The sequence below is a fragment of the Notamacropus eugenii genome, chromosome 1 (genome assembly GCF_028372415.1).
Source record: "Notamacropus eugenii isolate mMacEug1 chromosome 1, mMacEug1.pri_v2, whole genome shotgun sequence".
NCBI lineage: Eukaryota > Metazoa > Chordata > Mammalia > Diprotodontia > Macropodidae > Notamacropus > Notamacropus eugenii.
The window spans coordinates 154,126,872-154,146,374 of NC_092872.1; the positions used below are offsets into that span (position 1 = coordinate 154,126,872).

General features: G+C 36.2%; 1 protein-coding gene across 4 annotated transcripts in view; it reads left to right on the plus strand.

The window, feature by feature from the left end:
• The window catches only part of CERS3 (ceramide synthase 3), a 103,155-nt gene that overhangs the window by 56,294 nt on the left and 27,358 nt on the right, over window positions 1-19,503 (plus strand). For all 4 annotated transcript variants that reach the window (XM_072616968.1, XM_072616970.1, XM_072616974.1 and 1 more), the window contains one exon: window positions 2,679-2,832. In XM_072616968.1, coding sequence (XP_072473069.1) covers window positions 2,679-2,832 — 154 coding nt within the window. The remainder of the gene's footprint in view (window positions 1-2,678; window positions 2,833-19,503) is intronic.

The following is a 19,503-nucleotide window of genomic DNA, read 5'->3' on the forward strand; positions in this document are numbered from 1 at the left end:
GAGAGTTTAATCTCTAGGAAAGAGACTTTGAAGTCTTAACTGATCTACAGAATTCTTCTTGTTGAAGTCCACTGAGCCTTGCTCATTACTGAACTGAGAAAGTGTTTCATCTGACTGTTAACATTTTAGAGCAGTCAACATACTATAATGTAGATGTTTAAAGGTTCTTTTGGAAGGTTCACCATGTTGTAATCCTGGAGTTTGCTAGTCAGTATCTCTTAATGGGCTTTTTTCTACTGTAGGGCATTGAGCCAGACTAATTATTCCTTCTATTTTTTCCACTGATCTGTGACTTTGCAGTTTATACACAATTGCATTGGTCACTACAAAAAGTTTTTTCTCCTCCTTTGTTAGCTTGGCCCCATAATAAAATGAATTTGTAGACCCATATATCATCTTAGGGCAGTTCATCTGGAAGAATTCACTTTGGAGGCACTTATGGTGGGGGTTTTAGAGGAAATCTGCAATGTACCATTCCCTATCCTAGCCCCAATAATATGGAAAGAAGGGGTGCAGGATGAGTAAAGATCCCAACTGACAAGTGCTTGTACTCAATTTAAATTATTCTTGAGGACCCATAACCCTGAAAAAGAAATAAAACTTAAATATTGTCCCATAAGATAACATTTTATTTGTTTTTTTCTCTCCTTCCTGTTCACTTCTGTACTTTAATTTTCTCTCACATGCCTCCCTCCCAAACCGTGCACCCTAGTTTCCCTTTCTTTCTTCTTCCCTTAATGGCAGCCATGCCACTTAGTTGGTCCTCAAAATAAATAAAAATTCTTTACATGTTTTTTCTAAAAGTTTTTGACACTAACAACAGTCTCAAGCATAAAGGCAATTATTTTAATTTAATTACATAGTAATTAAATTAAATTTAAATTAAATTAAATTAATTAAAAAAGTAAATCTTCATGACTTTTATTCATTAATTAATTTGTATACCTTTGAGGAGAGAGGGATTTTTATCTATGCTTATGTATCATGGAAACAATATCAGGGTATTATAGTGTGAAAAGAAAGTTCATCCAAGCCGTTCCTCTGACTCTGGGCAACGTTGCTCTATAAATATCAAAGAGAGAATTATTTAACCTATTCTTTAAAAAGTTTCTTTGATATTCTCATGAATTTTGCAGTTTAAAATTTTTAAAATGTCTCAACTATAGTCATTTGTGTGGCAATTGTAGTTTATTTTTGTACTTTAGAGATATGAGAGCTATCTTTCTCTTTTTAATTATTCATACATTTGTAAACTGTTATATATGTTCTGTGCTCTCCATATGTTGCTAAAAATGTAAATTGCTTCCAAGTCAGTTAATAGTTGAGGTAGTAACTATTGTGGAAAGGGAACTGGATTTGGAGTCACATTAAGTAGCCTCTGCTATTTAATACCTGTGTGACCATTAGCAAATCATTTCACTTCTCTGGGCATCAGTTTGCTCCTGAAAAATGAGGAGGTCAAACGAAATTGTCTCTAAGGACCCTTCCTGATGGAGTCTGCACCAGGATTGGGTAAACTGAGAGAAGAGGATGTATATAAAATGCTGTGTAGGTAATGTATGGATGAGTATAAGTGAAGAATCAAAGATGATTCCTAGGTTGTAAGCCTAGGTTATTGGAAGGATTGTTGTGTCCTAGAAAGTAACTGGGAAGCTGGGAAGAAGGGAGAACTTAGGTAGAAAGATCTTAAGTCCTCTTTTGGATATGTTGAATTTGAGATGTTTATAAGAAATCCAATCTGAGATATTGAAGAGGCTGTTGGGAGTGTGGGACTGTAGTTCAGAGAGAGGGTTAGGGCTGGCTATATAGATCTTGGAGCTGTGGGCATAGGTGTGATAATTGAATTCATGGCAACTGAAGTCACCAAATGACATAATAGAGAACAAAAGAGGAAGAGGGTCCAGGACAGAGCCTTGATCCTAAGCTCTCTCAGTAAAATAATGGGTGTCTCCATGCCCTATGTTCTTCTAGATTATGGAAAGGCAGGATTAACAGCAGTATTATAATAACAGTTCTCCGTCAGCCTGGCAGTCAGACTTGGGGCAGGTACCATCATCTAGATGAGAGTGGATTTTCTGAGTCTGAATCTCTAGACTGAAATCTCATTCTATGTACAATTTCTAAAATTCATTTCTTCTCAATTACATGTTAAAACGATTTTAGACATTCATTTTTTTAAATTTTGAGTTCTAAATTGTCTCTTGCCCTCTCATTCCTCCCCCTCCTTAAGAAGGCAAGCAGTTTGATATAGATTATACATTATATACAGTTCTAATAAGCTCAATTATCTGGTTTCTAACCCCACTATAGATTAGAGGTACAAATCAGTAGAGGGAGGGGGGACTGTTAGATGAAGAAGTGAGAAAGGACAGTTCTTATGCTAAGTCTAAGGCATCACTGCATTATGACAACTGTCCCCCAAAGTATTCTACTTTGACTTACCTTCCAGGATTCTGGAAGTAAATGCCATTTCCTTTTTACTTGCTAGAAAAAAGAATGTGGCAGTATTGTTTCCTATGGAATAGAGAAGTGATGAGAATTTTTTGTGGGCCTGGGAGGAAGATGATGCTTATTTTCTTATTCCAAATATATAAATGAAATTGCCTCAGATTTTTAAAGGGGGTTAGGCAAGACATTTCTGTTGTGACAAATTTCTCATTTCCTATTTTGTTTTTTAGGATTTTATACTGCACGTTGATTCTACCTCTACATTACCTTAAGCCTTTCTTTTCCTACATTTTCCTCAATATGCAACTCTTGATCCTACAAGTCCTTCATCTCTACTGGGGTTACTATGTCCTGAAAATTCTCAGAAAATATGTAATGAAAAAGGTAAGTTACCTTCCTTCCAAATTGCATAGCCTGTTGTTGTTAAGTGCTGCTGAAATAAATCTACCACAATGCAGAAATTATAAATGTAAGAAAAACCTAGATTTTATTATTGTGCTTGAGTATAGGTTCAAATTTCAGTCAAAATAAACAACCTGATTTTTAGGATTTTAACAAATTGTTTTACAGGTACAATTCCATCAGAGTGGTAGAGAAATTAGGGTTAGAGTCAGAGTTGGAATTAGGCTTGGAGATGAAATCTTGTACATTTCCCTTAGGCCATAAAGGTTAAAGAAAAGACAGATTCATAATCCTTTGCTTCCTTCAATGTCATAGAAATTGAAATCTCATACATTCCCTATGGAAACAAACCTACTTAAGCAGAATCTTTGGGTAAAATAAGTCAGGTTACATATTAAACACTGAGTTTGCAAAATCCTACATTTACAAAACTACAAGACTATCTTTTAAAGAAGTCAAAATGAGATAATTGAGAAGAGATTTACATGTCATGAAGTTGGTTTCAGGAAAATTCTTCCACAAATAAAGTATTTTGGGGAGGCTCTTAAGATGCTGTGTTGTCTTCTTCCTCTTACTTGGCTTCATATCTCAGGAATGTCAAGAGTCTTTTTAAAATTCTGTTATGATTTCATGAGTTAGATTTTGGTCAGGAGAGGTTAATATTAACAGAAGACATTATAGTAATGAAAAGTTGCAGAAAGAAAGGCCCTGAATTCTGAATAATAAAAATCAATAAAAGAAAGTAAAAAATAAAAATTTCCATTACATCAGGAAGAACAATAGCAAATTAATTCTATAAGTTTAATTGCATTTTCTAGTTAATTCTTAGTTAAGGAAAAACCCTTTTTCCTCATCCTTTAAATCAGTTAATCTTCCTAAAGTGTAGAAGCATCATGCACAAACAAAATCTAAAAAATTATTTTTAAGAAACCACTTGGATTACAAAGCAAATGATCGTTATAATTTCTTTGAGTCAAAATTCTTTGCCACCTTTGTGGGAATTCCTTTTTTCTCTTAATAAAGGTAGGAACCTTAGTTGTATTTGCTTTTTTTCCATTTCACCCAGTAGCTGTGATTATGATTTCAGTTTTTTAAAACTGAAATTTCACAGTTCCATATGATATACTCTATTTACTGAAACTATTCCTTGTATAAACTTTAGGAAGTTGTTGATGGATTCTTTTCAGCATTAAATATCTAATCACAACAGACTTCATTTGGGAATTACTGGGAGAAAATTCATTCTTAAAATGAAAGCTCATCGTGTCAGTTACAACTGATTCATTTTATATTACCACACATGCCTAACAGAAAACTATACAAATAACAAAATTTTTGCACTGGATTCAATTCAGTAGTAATTAATGTTAATATAGTTAACTGACCTTTTTTTAAAACTATGATATTAGTGACTTTTCTAGATTTAGTAAATGTGCTATGAATATGAATGATTTATTCTTTGCCAAATGAAAATCTTTCAGGGCCTTAGTATATTATTTGTGAGCTTAAATTTTTAATCAATAAGGACTTAAGGTATGATTGGAGATTGTTTTTTTCCAATCTCAAGATAGATAGGTTTGTCATATTTGTAGATGGCATCTGAAGACAGGAAGGATATCTAATATGTTGGATGATAGTCATCATTTTTAGAGAAAGATAAGCAGAGAGGTGTATAATGAGAATTGAGATACTTTATCTAGAAAGGAAATTCTGAGTTCAATGATACCTATAAAAGTCCAGCATAAATTGTGAACCTACTAAGTCAATGGACTGGAGGAAATTACTAGGTCATCTGTGTTATTGAGTCATTCAATTGTGTCCATCTCTATGATTCTGTAGACCATAGCACACCAGACCCTTCTGTCTTCCACTATCTCTCAAATTCTATCTATGTTCATGTTCATTATTTCCATGATACTCTCTGTCTCATTTTTTGCTGTCCCCTTTTCCTTTTGCCTTCAATCTTTCCTAACGTCCAGGTCTTTTCCAGTGAGTTCCATCTTCTCATTATATGGCCAAAGTATTTAAGCTTCAATTTCAGTATTTGACCTTATAGTGACTAATCTAGATTCTTCAATTTGCCTTTTGACTAAACCCACATTTTACAGAACAAATCCTTTTATTAAAAGGATTAAAGGTATAGATGATCACATATGGCCTCAAGCCTGCAGGTTCCCCACCCCTGGACTTGAAGTCTTAAATATGTTTTAGAACAATCCCAACTCAGGATCTCTTTGTCACTCAAATTTGCAATCTCCGTATATGTTTAACCATAATATGAGAAAGGAATTTTCTTAATTGAATAATTCAGTTGCAAATACAATAAGATAAGTGAGTTGGCAAAGTGTCAGTTGCAATTAGAACCCAAGATATCTGTGTTTCTTTTACTGACATAACATAGTATATATCCATAAAATATTAAGAAAATTCCCATTTTTCAAGGTAGTGTCACCTTACCCTTGGTAGTCATTAACAGAAGAACACTTTGGTCAGCTTCTCCTGGCCTAGTAGTGTTGACACAGGAAGGGGCATTTTGAATTTACTCAGAGATTAAGGTATGTCTGTTATGTCAAAGTATTGCAAAGCATTAAGGTAGATTAGGCTCAGAGTGGGTCACAATGGCTCTCCTGATTGACCAATCCAGGTTTTAGGCTTTTCTCAGATCTTGGGGGTTCAAAATGGTTTGGGGAAGGGTCTATAGCTTCAAGCCAGTTTTTATCCACTCTTCTTTCACCCTCATCAAGAGCTTTCTTCCTTTCTCTTCATTTTCTGCCATCAGGTAGATACTAGCTCAGTAAAACATACAAATCTATCTAAAAATCCTTCTGTATAATGAAAACAGAATTATTGAAGTAATACTTTTCTTTTGAGTTGTGGTCCTTGAACTCCTGATGTGACCTTAGGCAAGTTACTTCAAGTTTTTGAAGGGCTGTCATGTGGCGGAAGGGTTCCACTTGATTTGCTTGACACTAGAAGACAGAACAAGGAGGAATGGTATCAGACACTGCATTACTCAGTATTGAGCTAGCTGACACTAGGTTACCTTCTAGTTGTTTGAAATGAGTCAGAAGTGGCAGATAAGGCTTAACTACGCAGATTTCCTGAAGTTACTGCTCTTTCCCACTAATTTGAGCAGGAGAACACAGGCATATTCTCATATTTTTCTCCTTTACATTTGACTGCTTATCAACATTGTAATAGAGTTGATTCTCATGCATGGGTTTGATTAGACAGCCTCTGAGATTCCTTCTGACTCTGAGAGTTGTGATTATGAAGGATAATGGGAGAGATTTTTATTATCACAGTATTTAGAGCAGTGTTCATTTAGTCAGTTAATCAACAAGCATTTATTAAGCACCTATTATGTGCCCAGTTTTGTGGCAAGTACTCCTGTACAAAGATACAAAGAAAGGTATAACATAGTCTTAACGAGCTCAGTCTAATAGGGAGACAACAAGAAAACTCTGCGCCCACAAAATGCGTACAGGATGAATTGGAGAGAAGAGGAGTGATTCACGGTGTTGAAAGCCGTGTTCCCTCATTTCAAAATGAGGAAACTGAAGTCTAGAGAAATGAACTTACTTGCCCAAAATTACACAAGTAGTAAATGGTTTAATCTGTAAATATCCTAGGACAAAACTTAAAAAAACAAAAAACAAAACCAAGTGGCATCAGGTTATTTTTATCAATATTTCCCTCTTTTCCCTAAAAGTGAGTTGGCAAAGAATATTTTTGTTTGTTTACTTTTAATTGATTGATTACTTTTTATTATTCAATTATAGCCCAATAAAATGCCACTAAAAAAAAGTCAGATTAAGGTAAGTGAATGTTAATAATGTGAAGAAGAAAAGTTTGTGAGTGCTTCCACATTGTGGAGGTGGTATGGACCTAATAACTAAACATTCCTTTTTGGAGTGAAATTGCCAGGAATCCTTGCACCAGGCAGAGAGTATGCCTTCATTAATTGGTGGATGACAATAGTGATGGACCTGGAAAGAAGTCTGGGACAGCCAGGATTTGAAATCTGAAAGAATCTCCTGTTTGATTTCATCACTGCTTGCCTATTTCCAATTTACAATACCTTCTGCCAGCTTTGATTAAAAATCCAATGGGTTGGGGAGTTGTGGACAGGAATTTCTGATTTTTTCATGCAGCACTTTGGAAGAGCTGTTTCCAATTGCTATTTGACAGCATCGGTGGCTGCAGCAGCTCTAATCCTTTTCAGTTCAGATGACTTCAGCTGGCTTGCATATGCAGCCTGTTTTCCATAGCAGTGGCAAAACTGGCTGTGAAATCAGCTTATTCTTCCAAAGCTGTAAAGCCTCCTTTTAAAAGAATGCTATCTGTATGGCAGAATTACAGTACAAAAAGGGGAAATCTTTTAGAGGAGAAGCTGGCCTGTTGTTTCAACAAATGCACTTAATATACTTTCAGCCTGCAAATACTACAGTGGCTAGACTATTGCATAATTTAAAATTGGAACTGAAGTAATTCTTTGGCTACCTAGTACAAAAATGTTCTTTTATTCCTTGAAGTGGAGGATAAGAGAATATTTGCCAGGAAGCTTCTTGAGGACAGAAATTATGTCATATCTTTTAGTATCTAGCCTAGTACCCTTCTGGAAATAGGTTACCAATAAATATTTGTTGGACAAGTAAATGAATAAATAATTTTGAGAAAAGTGCCACGCAATTTTGGATACAATGCTGTCACAATTTGTTTCTAATTTGGGAATTTTAATAGGTATAAATATATTTTTTCCATAGCTTTTAACTTACTCAAAATGGTAGACTATAAAGAATAGATTAGATTTCTCAAAATAGCATTTTACATTCCAGTTTTAGTTTTTTGCTTTTTCATATGCTAAGATTCTGTTGTTTAAAGAAAACTTTCATTCATTCATCTTGGTTCTTGTTTCTCTGAATAAAGGTTTTTACTGTAGTTTTCAGTTGTTTCAGTTAATTGACCTACATATAGAGGGTAGCAGTTGTATGAGTTAAGGAAAGTCTTTGTAGCTGCTATGACATTATAACATTGGTATTAGTTACTAACTTAAATTATATTTCAGGAAGAATTATACTTTATGCCCTAAAAGTCCTAATGTTGTTTTAAACTTTAATAGCTCAACTTCTTGGTGTCTGGGACAGCAAAGTGGAATAGTGGATGTGGAGGTTGAAAGGGTTCAAATCCAAGCTCTACTTCTTATTAGATTTCTGATGGTGAGTGTAAGAATCCTAGAGTTCAGCATGGAGGATGGGGGATGAAGATAAAGCAAAAATACCAGGAAACAAACCCAAGATCAAAGCAGAGGATAAGTTCTGAGTGTGCCAGGAAGATTCCAGGGTTGATTTTTTTTTTTAAGAAATTAATAGATTAACTGAATCTTCTGAGCCAGGAACTATACTGCCCCACCAAATGATTGACCTGTTCAGCCTCACTTTCTTTATCTGTTGAATGGAGATAATAATGTTTGTGTTGGGTTCTTCACAAGGTCAGTTTGAGCAAAGTACATTGTAAATCAGAAATCATCTGGGCTATTATTTGTCCAAATGTGCTTTTATTCATTTATCGTTCTTACTCTGGGTGGGGGAGTGAGAAGGAGTGAGATTAGGAATACTGCATGTTTAGATTACAGATAAGCAATGCATAGTTTATTATGAGAATATATTATTATATTCTGTTGCATTATATTCTATTAGTACATCAGAATATTATTATATTACTCTTGATTCCTTCTAGGATAGTATAATCAATTAACTACTTTCCTAACAGTTCAATTCAGCTCCACATTTTTAAGCACCTGCCCTGCAAGGATCTGTGCTAAGGGTCCTCGTAGCTTATATTCTGCTGTGGATAATTGAGCTAGCATGTAGACAAGCAAATAGAAAATAATTGTTGAAGAAGAAGAAAGTAATGACAGCTGTGGAGATGGGAGGTTTTGTGAATAAAGCATTATTGCCCCAGCTAACTCTTGAAGGAATCAAATGATTATGAAAAGCAGAGATGTGATTCATCTTGGACAGTTGGACAAAAGTTATGGGAAGATGGAGGTATGTTAGGACCTAGGGGAGCCTAGGTCCCTTACAAATAGCTCAATAAAACAAAATGTACCAGAAATAACGAAATGATAAAGAAACTCAGAGAAACAACTGTAAGCTCTCTTACACACTACACAAGAAAGGCTTCCACAATCCTGGATAAGCTCTAGATGAATACAGAGTAGAAGGAATACAAACCTGGCAAGTATCCACAGTAGGAGGCAGGGGGATATCACTGCCACCCAGGGTATGGCCCACACCTAAGTCTCTGCAAAGGACATAGCCAACTTGTCATAAACCACCATAGGACAAAGAGCCAGAGCAGTGCCCAGGCAACCTGCACCTAATCCACATCCAGCCAAGTGATTCCCAAAACAGAACCCAGGCAGCTTGTGCCTGAACCATAGAGGAGACAAGGCCAACCCAGTGCATGATTCACCAATAGCAGTAACTTCAGCAGGGGAATGTGCCAGGATAGCACCCACAAAGCAAAGAACTGAGGTCTTCTGGAGGTTTGCCACCAGTATAATCTGGTTAGAACCTGACAGGGTCACAGCAAGGGCCCTGTATTTGGGACTGCACAAGGAAAAGGAGCCAAGGCCAAAACCTAAGTTAAGAGATCAGAAAAGTAAGCCACAATCAAAGAATTCCTGCAGAAGTCATATCCTGCTCTTTACCACCACATCCAGAACTAAGCAGAGGCTTGCCATACAATCCAAGAGCCCAGGGGTCTGACCCAACTATAAAACTCTAATCTAGAAACTGAGGCTGGAGATAGGAATAATCAGAAGAAAATCCTGAACACAAGAAATACTGTGGTTGGAGAAAAGTCCGAGAGGTGAATTCAGAAGAGAATAACCCCACAACCAATCCAGGCAGTGCCTTACAGAAAAGATGTCAATTCAATTGAATTATATGAGTATTTATTGAGGACCTACTGTATATAAGGTACTGTTCCAGCATACTGGAGATACAAAGACAAATTGCAAAGTATCTCTTGCCTTTGAAGAACTCAATTCTGCTGGAAATAAAGGAGTACAATTCAGGCTGTGAGGCATAATCCGGGTAATGACACAGATGAGCTGGAATGGAGAATGCAACGAATGCCTGCTAGACCAGTTTGCATGAATAGAAATAATAGGAAATAACTATGGAAAAGGAGGAGGAAGCCAGCTTGTGGAGGAGTGGGGAAGAGAAGCTATGAACACCAACCATTTGTATTTTATTGCAAAGGCAGAAGAGAGCTACAGAATATATTTGAACAAACAAGTGACATGGTCTGATCTGAACCTTAGGAAGATTTTTCTAGCAGCCATGTTGAGGATGTATTATAGAGGAGAAACTCAGGAATCTGAGAAAACACTAGCCCAATGGAGAGGTGATGAATGCCTGATAAAGGATGGTGATCCTGTGATTAGTGAAAAAGAGGACTGATATAAAATGTTATAGAGATAGAATCCACATGTGAGGAAAGGTAAGATAAAGGAAAAGGACAAGGATGACTCTTATGTTTGAAAACCCAAGGACCTAGGAAAATGTTGGTAAACTCAACAAACACAGAGGATGAGGAAGATCATAGGGATGGAATGGAGAGTTTTGTTATGTACTTTCTGTGTTTGATATGCCAAAAGCACATGCAGTGGAGATGGCCAGCTCAGGACCTGGCACTGCAGGACTCAGGACCTTGAGAGAGATTAGAGCAAGATTAGTAGATTTGGAAGGTACTTGCATTTGCAAAGTCAGTAGTATCACTATTTTAGAGCTGTCAATGCAAAGGTTTATAGAATGGTAACATGGGATTAGTATTCTAAAGAGAAAGAAACAAAGCAAAAATAATCATGAAAAACATTTCTATTGAGTTAAAAAACACTGAGTTAACAAACAAAGTAACTTTTAAGTTACTGATAAAAATAGGTGAGCTGAAAATTCAATTAATTCAAAACTATACTTTGCTTAAATTATTAAAAGTGATATGGGCCTATTTTGATGCATCATTGTGACATGAAGGTTAAACCAATGAAGTATAACTCTTAAGTTCTACCATTCTGTAAAGGCTTGGAATATGATACTGGCAAGAGATTACTTCAGTTTTCTAAGGACCAGCCTACGTAAATGCAGAGAGGTTCATCATCAGGAATCTAGCCACTTGCTGATGAAACAGAACAATAGAAAATGGTCCTCAGTCCTGTGTGGCCCCATTCCACTCCTCCAGTGACTGGTAAAGTGAGGACAAAGACACAGAAGGTGCTGAGAATCAGATGACTTTCAGACTTGGTCTATAAATATGACCAGTGTGTGGATATTCCATTGAAGGAACTGAATCATATCCATAACATTCATATAGCACTTACTATATGCCAAGTACTGTGCTAAGCTTTTTACAATTATTATATCACTTGGTCCTCACAACAACCCTGGGAGTTAAGTGCTATTTCTATACTCATTTTACATATGAGGAAACTGAGGCAAACAGATATTAAGCCACACAGCTAGTATCTGAGGCTAGATTTGAATATCATCTTGACATTGTTACTGGAAATAAAACTGAAAAGAGGGAAGACTCAGCTAAATGGAACAATGGCTTACAATTTCTCTTTAGATTGTCAAATGGAGGAGTTAATGGGTTTGGTTTTGTTGTACACCCAAAAGCCACAAGGCACATTCTTTTATAGGATGTTTGGTCATTTTATAATCTTAATATTCATCGTAATTTTGTGGAAAAACCACAAGGAAAATAATTGCAGCTTATTTACCATTTCTTACTGAGGATAAGGAGGGAGAAAAATTTGACAATAAACTTTATAAGACCCTCCAAATTACATTAATGTGTACTTTAATATTTCGATGCAAAGGTATAAGTAGATGATGGTGGTGAAAAATATATTGGAAAAAATATGGATGACAGGAATAAGGAATAAAAGAGAACAAAGATTTGTGGACTACATAGAAGGATCCTTACTATATATCATGAATACTTCCTTTGAGAGAAGAATAACAAGATATTGTATGTGGTGAGCACAAAATGATATCACAAAAACGAAGCTGTGTCTATTTAAAAGACAGAAAATGAATTATCATTGATGTAAGAGTTATACCTGAGTCAGCTGTCTGGGCACAATTAGACCACTGGCTTCTTAGGGCAAAGATTGAAATGAGTACAAAGCTAGAAGAAAGTAAGAATGGGTAAAAGATATGTTTGTAATTAAACAACACCATACTGAGCTATTTAAACAAGTGAGATAGAGATGGAAAAACTACAGACATTGACTACAATAATTTTATATAGAAGTGTGACCAATGTAGATGGATTGCCATAATGAGGAAACCCAGAAACTTATAAAAACAACTTTATCTAGCAAACACTTGACTTACTTTACCAAGCTGGACCTCTAACATCAAAGTAGGTAAATGAACAAAGAGAGGAAAAGCGTAAAAGAGAACCAGGCTGGAGGTGATGCAATTGTGAGGGCACTGAGAGACTGATTCACAAGTTATCAGTAGGAAGGGATAATATCAATGGGTCATGGTAATTCAGTGACAGAGAACATTGACTACTTTTCCATCTGTATAAAAATTTTACATACATGTCGAGGGAATCCTTGATGAGGATATTAATAGGAAACAGGTAGATTTTCATAAGTAATATTTCACAATAAACCACATCCCTGCCATCATAAATTGACTGAAAAATGGAGAAAATACAAGATTCTACTATGCTTTTTGTTTGTTGATTATAAGAAAATATTTTATTGAACAGAACAAAATATTGATACTGTTCTGATTATCTTTCATCATATGTCAGTATTATTCAAGATTTGTTTAAAAATATAACAGAAATTTGTTTAAAGACCAGCTGATACTAAATAAACGAATAAGGTATGAAATTGAGTAGCAACCCTTTTGTAGAGAAAAACCAGCGTAATTCTTATAGATAGTGAAGTCCTTTAAGATGTTGTTATTTGTTAATGGCAACTTGCTTATTACATCAAGCCCTACCATTGCAGATGGGCAACTGGGTGGCCTAGAATCAGGAAGACTTATCTTCCTGAGTTCAAATCTGGCCTCAGATACTTACTAGCTATGTGACTCTGAGCAAGTCACTTAACCCTGTTTGCCTCAGTTTTTCCTCATCTGTAAAATGAACTGGAGAAGGATATAGCAAACCACTCCAGTATCTTTGCCAAAAAAATTCCAAGTAGGGTCATGAAGAGTCAGGTACAACTGAAAATAAAAGCACTGCAGAACTTCCTGGATAAGATCTGTAATGTTAATACCTTCCCTCTAAAATGATCTCTAATTTATGCTGTATATATGGTATTTGTACATAGTTGCTTACATTTTGATGCCTTCATTAGACTATGAAGTCTTCGAGATTAGGGACTGATTTTCCCCTTTATTTGTATCCCTAGTGTCTAGGACAGTGCTTGGCGCATAGCAGGCTCTTAGCTTAGTGATGAGATTTGATTCCTAATGACTTCAAAGAGTTTGCCCCATTTTTCTATGCAGGAAAAAACAAATGAATGAAGAATATTGTCCAGATTATGATATGCAGTTAGGTACCTATAGATCATGTCCATCAGTAGACAAATATAGCTACCAATCTATCTATATCTACATCTTTATCTATTTCTGTCTCAGCAACTAGGCACAGTGGATAGAACAATGGGTCTGGAATCAGGAAAACCTGAATTCAAATCCTATCTTAGACACTTACCAGCTCTGTGACCCTAGTCATGTCACTTAACCTCTGCCTGTCTCAGTTTCCTCAAGTATAAGACAAATAGGAGTAATTTATAGCACCTACCTTACAGAGTTGTTGGGAGGATCAAATGAGATAATATATGTAAAATGCATAGCATAGTATTTGGCTCATAATAGAGGTCATACAAATGCCAAGCATTATCCATATCTATAGATATCTACAGTTACATAGATGTGACATAATATAAATGGACAACAAATTGAGACCAGAACAAAAGAGGAAGAGGAGCATGGGCTAAATTATTTCTAGAAAATTCCACGATCCTTTAATTTCTCCCAGAAACAAAGACCCTTTAAAAATGCTAATATTCTTCCACTGTTTGGCTGAGAGTCATGGACCACTATAGTCTTTAAAGAATCAAAAATAAGATTATAATTGGAGGCAGAGCCAAGATGGTGGAGAAAAGGCAGCAAGTTACCTAAGCTTTTCTCAGAACCACTGTGAACACCTTTAAATAATGCTATAAAACAACTCCTGGGGTAGCAGAACCCACAAAAAGATAGGGTGAAATAATTTCAGCACGACAGGTCTGTTGCACCAGAGTGAGAGTGGAGCACAGTCCAGCACAGGCTTTACCAGCACAGACTAAGCCCCAGCAAACCAGGAACAGGCCTTGGGAGCCACTAAATCTGCAGTGGCAGCAGCTGCTTCTGGAGCTCTTAACCCACAGATGGTAAGGGGGTTGAACAGCTGGGCAGAAGGAGATTACAGAGGTCTCTTTGCTGGCTTTGTCTATACTTACATCCAGGTTGCAGTCCCAGGGAGAGGAGGAGCTCTAGCACACCAGAGCTTGTGGCCACAGTGGAGCAGGGATCCTTGTCACTGTTTGAGGGCAGAAAAGAGTGTTTGTGCTTGCTTACAGACTGGAGCACAGGCTAGCATAGTAGTAAACACTTGCCTTAGATCATACTTCCTTAGAAGAAATGAAAACTTATAGATCTCTAGAAGAATCTCTAAAAACAGCTGCACAGAAACCCTGAAGCTTGGAACAATGCACCGTCCACCCTAGAAGCAGAGCCCCACTTTAACAAAGAATTAAAAGTCAAGAAATACATTGAGAAAATGATCAAACTACAGAAAAAAATTCTGACCATAGAAAGTTACTATGGTGACAAGGAAGATCAAAATACACACACAGAAGAAGATAACAAAGTCAAAAGCTCCTACATCTAAACCTCCAAGAAAAATATGAATTAGTCTCGGGTCATTAGAGGGCTCAAAAAAATTGTGAAAATCAAGTAAGAAAGGTACAGAAAAAATAGGAAGAGAAATGAGAATGAGACAAGAAAATAATTATAAAAGAGTCAACAGCTTGGCAAAGGAAACAAAAAAATACTGAAGAAAATAATACGTTAAAAATCAGTTTAAGGCAAATAGTAAAAGAGGTGCAAAAAAACCAATGAGGAGAAGAAGGCATCAAAAAGCAGAATTGGCCAAATGGTAAAAGAGGCACAAAAATTCATTGAAGAAAAAACTCCTTAAAAAGTAGAATTGGCCAAATGGAAGAGCAAGTACAAAAGCCCAATGAAGAAAATAATTCCTTAAAAAATAGAATCAAGCAAATGGAAGCTAATGATTTTATGTGAAATCAAGAAACAAAACAAAACAAAAAAAATTAAAAGAAGACAACGTGAAATATTTAATTTGAAAAATAACTGACCTGGAAAATAGATCCAGGAGAGAGCATTTGAAAATGATTGGACTACCTGAAAGTCATGATAAAAAAAAAGAGCCTAGACATCATCTTCAAGAAATTATCAAGGAAGACTGTCCTGATATTCTAGAACCAGGGGAAAAAATAGAAATAGGAAGAATCTACTGATCACCTCCTGAAAGATATCCCCAAATGAAAATTCCCAGTAATGTTACAGCTAAATTCTAGGGCTCCCAGGTCAAACAAAGAAACGTGCTAAGTGTTATGGAGCCACAATCAGGATAACACAAAATTTAGCAGCTTTTACATTAAAGGATCAGTGGGCTTGGAATATAATATTCCAGAGGGTAAAAGAGCTGGGATTACAACCAAGAATCACCTACCCAGAGAAACTGAGTATAGTTTCTCTTTCAGGGTGAAAATTGGGCATTCAATGGGATAGAGAATTTTCACATATTCTTGATGAAAAGACCAGGACTGAATTGAAAATTTGACTTTCAAATGCAAGACTCAAGAGAAGCATAAAAAGATAAACAGGAAAGAGAAATCATAAAAGTCTTAAAAAGGTTAAACTGTTTGCCTCCTACATGGAAAGATGACACTTGTAACTCATAAGAATGTTCTCATTATTAGGGCATTTAGGAGTACATATAGACAGAGGGCACAGGTGTAAGTTGAATATGAAGGGATGATATTTAAAAAAATAAAATTAAGGAGTGAGAGAGGAATGTAGTAGGAGAAAGGGAAAGGTAGAATGAGGCAAATTATCTCACATAAAAGAGGGAAGAAAACGCTTTTATGGTGGAGGGGAAGATGGTAGAAGGGGGGGGCACAAGTGAGTGAACCTTATTCTCATCAGAATTGGATCAAAGAGGAAATAACATACACACTCAATTAAGTATAGAAATCGATCTTACCCTACAGGAAAGTAGGAGGGGAAGAAGATAAAAGAAAGGTGAAAGTGACCAAAGGGAGGGCAGATTGAGGTATAGTCAGAAGCAAGATACTTTTTGAGGACAGGGTGAAAGGAGAGAAAGAATAGAATAAGAGAGGGGAAAATAGTATGGAGGGAAATACAGCTAGGAAATTGTAACTGTGAAAAAAATTAGAAGTAAGTTTCCCTGCCTCATTTCTCAGATATATAAAGAACTGAGTCAATTTTATAAAAATAAGAGCCATTTCCCAACTGATAAATGATCAAAAGTTATGAACAGTTTTCAGATGAAGTATGGCTATAGCTATATGAAAAAAATGCTGTAAATCACTGTTGATTAGAGAAATGCAAATTAAAAATTCTGAGGTATTTCCTCATTTCTATTAGATTGGCTAATAAAAAGGAAAATGACAAACGTTGGTAGGGATATAGGAAAAAAGAGACATTAATGCACTGTTGGAGTTGTGAACTGATTCAATCATTCTGTAGAATAATTTGGAACTGTGCCCAAAGGGCTCTGAAATCATGTATACTCTTTCACCTAGCAATAGTACCACTGAATCTGTTTCCAAAAAGAGGTAAAAAAGGAAAAGGACTTATATGTACAAAAATATTTATAGCAACTCTTTTTTGGTGGCAAAGAATTGGAAATTTCTGGGATGCCCACCAATTGGGAGATGGCTGAACAAATTGTGATATATGTTTTTGATGGAATACTATTGTGCTATAAGAAATGAGGAGTGGCGGAGCCAAGATGGTGGAGTAAAAGCAGGGACTTCCATGATCTCTCCCTCACAACCCTCCAAATTCCTGTAAAAATGACACTACACAAATTCTAAAGCTACTGAAATGCCACAAAATGGCAGAGTGAAAAAAATCCCCAGCCCAAGACAACCTGGAAAATCGAGAGGAAGGGGCCTGAACAGGCCCCAGGGGACTGAAACATTGGCAGCCATGTTAGTTTCTAGACTTCTCAAACCACAAATTCCAGAAAGGTCAGTGGGAAGACTCTGTGGGACCTGAGTGAAAGAGGAGCATGCAATCTGGTCAGATACAGCCCCAACCCTGGGGTGGTGGTGGTGGTGGCCATGGTGGTCTATGGTGTTAGCCAGTGGTGGCACAGCAGCAGTGGCAGTGACAGCAGAGGCTGCTTCTGGAGCACTGGGCCCACAGATGGCTGGGTATTGAGCAGATGATGCTAAATCCCTGTAGCAGTACACCCAGCCCACCCCAAGTGTGGGTACAGCTACGTTAACATCATTGCATAACTATATATGTATAACATATATTGAACAGCTTGCCTTCTCAGTGGGGTTGAGTGGGGAGGGAAGAAGAGAGAGAATTTGGAACACAAAGTTTTAAAAACAAATGTTAAAAATGGTTTTTACATGCAACTGGGAAAAAAGATATACAGACAATGGGGTATAGAAATCTATCTTGCCCTTCAAGAAAGTAAAGGGGAAGGGGATAAGAGGGGGGATGATAAAAGGGAGGGCAGCTTGGAGGAGGGGGTAATCAGAATGCATGCCATCTAGGAATGGGGGAGGGGAAATATGGGGAGAAAATTTGGAACTCAAAATCTTGTAGAAATGAATGTTGAAAACTAAAATTAAATTAATAAATTTAAATCTTTAAGAAAAAAAATGAAATGATGGGCAGGATTCTCTCAGAAAAACCTTAACCAAAGTTGATGCAAAGTACTGTGTACTGTATGCAAAATGACAGCAGTATTGTGAGGTGATCAGCTGTGAATGTCTTGCCTGTTCTTAATAATAAAATAATCCAAGACAACTTTGAAGGACTTATGATGAAAAAATACTATCCATCCCCAGATGGTGTCTGAATACAGATTGAAGCATACTTTTTTTTACTTCTTTTATTTTCTTGAGGTTTTTTGGTCTATTTTCTTTCACAGTGTGGCTACTATGGAAATATGTTTTCCATGACTGTACGTGTATAACCAGTATTGAATTGCTTGCCTTCTCCATGGGGGGTGGGGTGTGGAGGAAGAAAGGGAGAGATTTTGGAAGTTTTAAAAATGAATTTTAAAAATTAGTTTTACATGTAATTGCAGGAAAATAAAATCCTAAAGAAAAAATAGACACTTGTTGACTTGAAGAAAAAGAAGGGGTTAAGATCTGAAGGTCTTTAAAATCAGAAGATTTTATATTTGATTCTGGAAAGAAGAAGGAGCCACTGAAGTTGCTTGAGTAGGAAACTGATATGGTTAGAACCATACTTTAAGGGGATCAGGGAAACGATTTAAATGAATTAAAATGCTTCCATTCATCTTTACTTCGTTATGTTGCAGTGAAGCAATCTATCGTGTATGTGTACACATATACATGTATATGTTTCTGAATTTCTAAATTCTGCTCTATATCACAATATATATGTATTATATATATGCATACATACTATATAAGGGGCAGCTAGGTGGTGCAGAGGTGCTGGGGAGATCTGAGTTCAAATCCAGCCTGAGATACTTAATAGTTGTGTGACCCTATGCAGCTCACTTAACCTTGTTTGCCTTAGTTCCTCATCTGTAAAATGAGCTAGTGAAGGAAATGGTATCTTTGCCAAGAAAACTCTAAATGGGGTCATGAAGAGTCAGGAGTGACTGGAATGACTTAACAACAACAAAAAATGTGTAGCTTTAAATTCTGATATATATGCATATATCATATACATGCTACATGATACATATACATACATCATATATCACATACATATACATGCATATATATATATAATACACACATATCATAATTAGAATTAGAAGAGATCATCTAGTTTATCCTCTTTTAATTATAAAGAAAACTAGTATGACATTAGTGGAGGAGAGAATATTAGACTTGTAATCTAATTCTAAACCTAGTTTAGAATTTTTTTCTGAAATTTTCTAGCAATGTGAACAAAAAGCAATTCACTTAACCTCTATGAACGTTAAGCAGCTCTTGTACTATTTACTTAGTTATAGAAGGGCTATGATTTGAAAATTATGGATAAGGAAACTACCTGAGGTCAAGACAAGTGGTAGCAGTCTCATTTATCCAGTGATTACAGATAACACCCTGTGAGGCAGGTCATGAGAGTATTGTTTCCCCCATGTTACAGCTAGTTATTGGCAGTATTAGGACTAGAACTCAGGTCTTTTGATTCTTAGGCAGTGGTTATATTCATAGAAAATGTGGCAAATGCAAATTACTTTCAGATTCTTTTCCTTATTCTTACTGTTCATTGTTCTCAGGTTAAAAAAAAATAA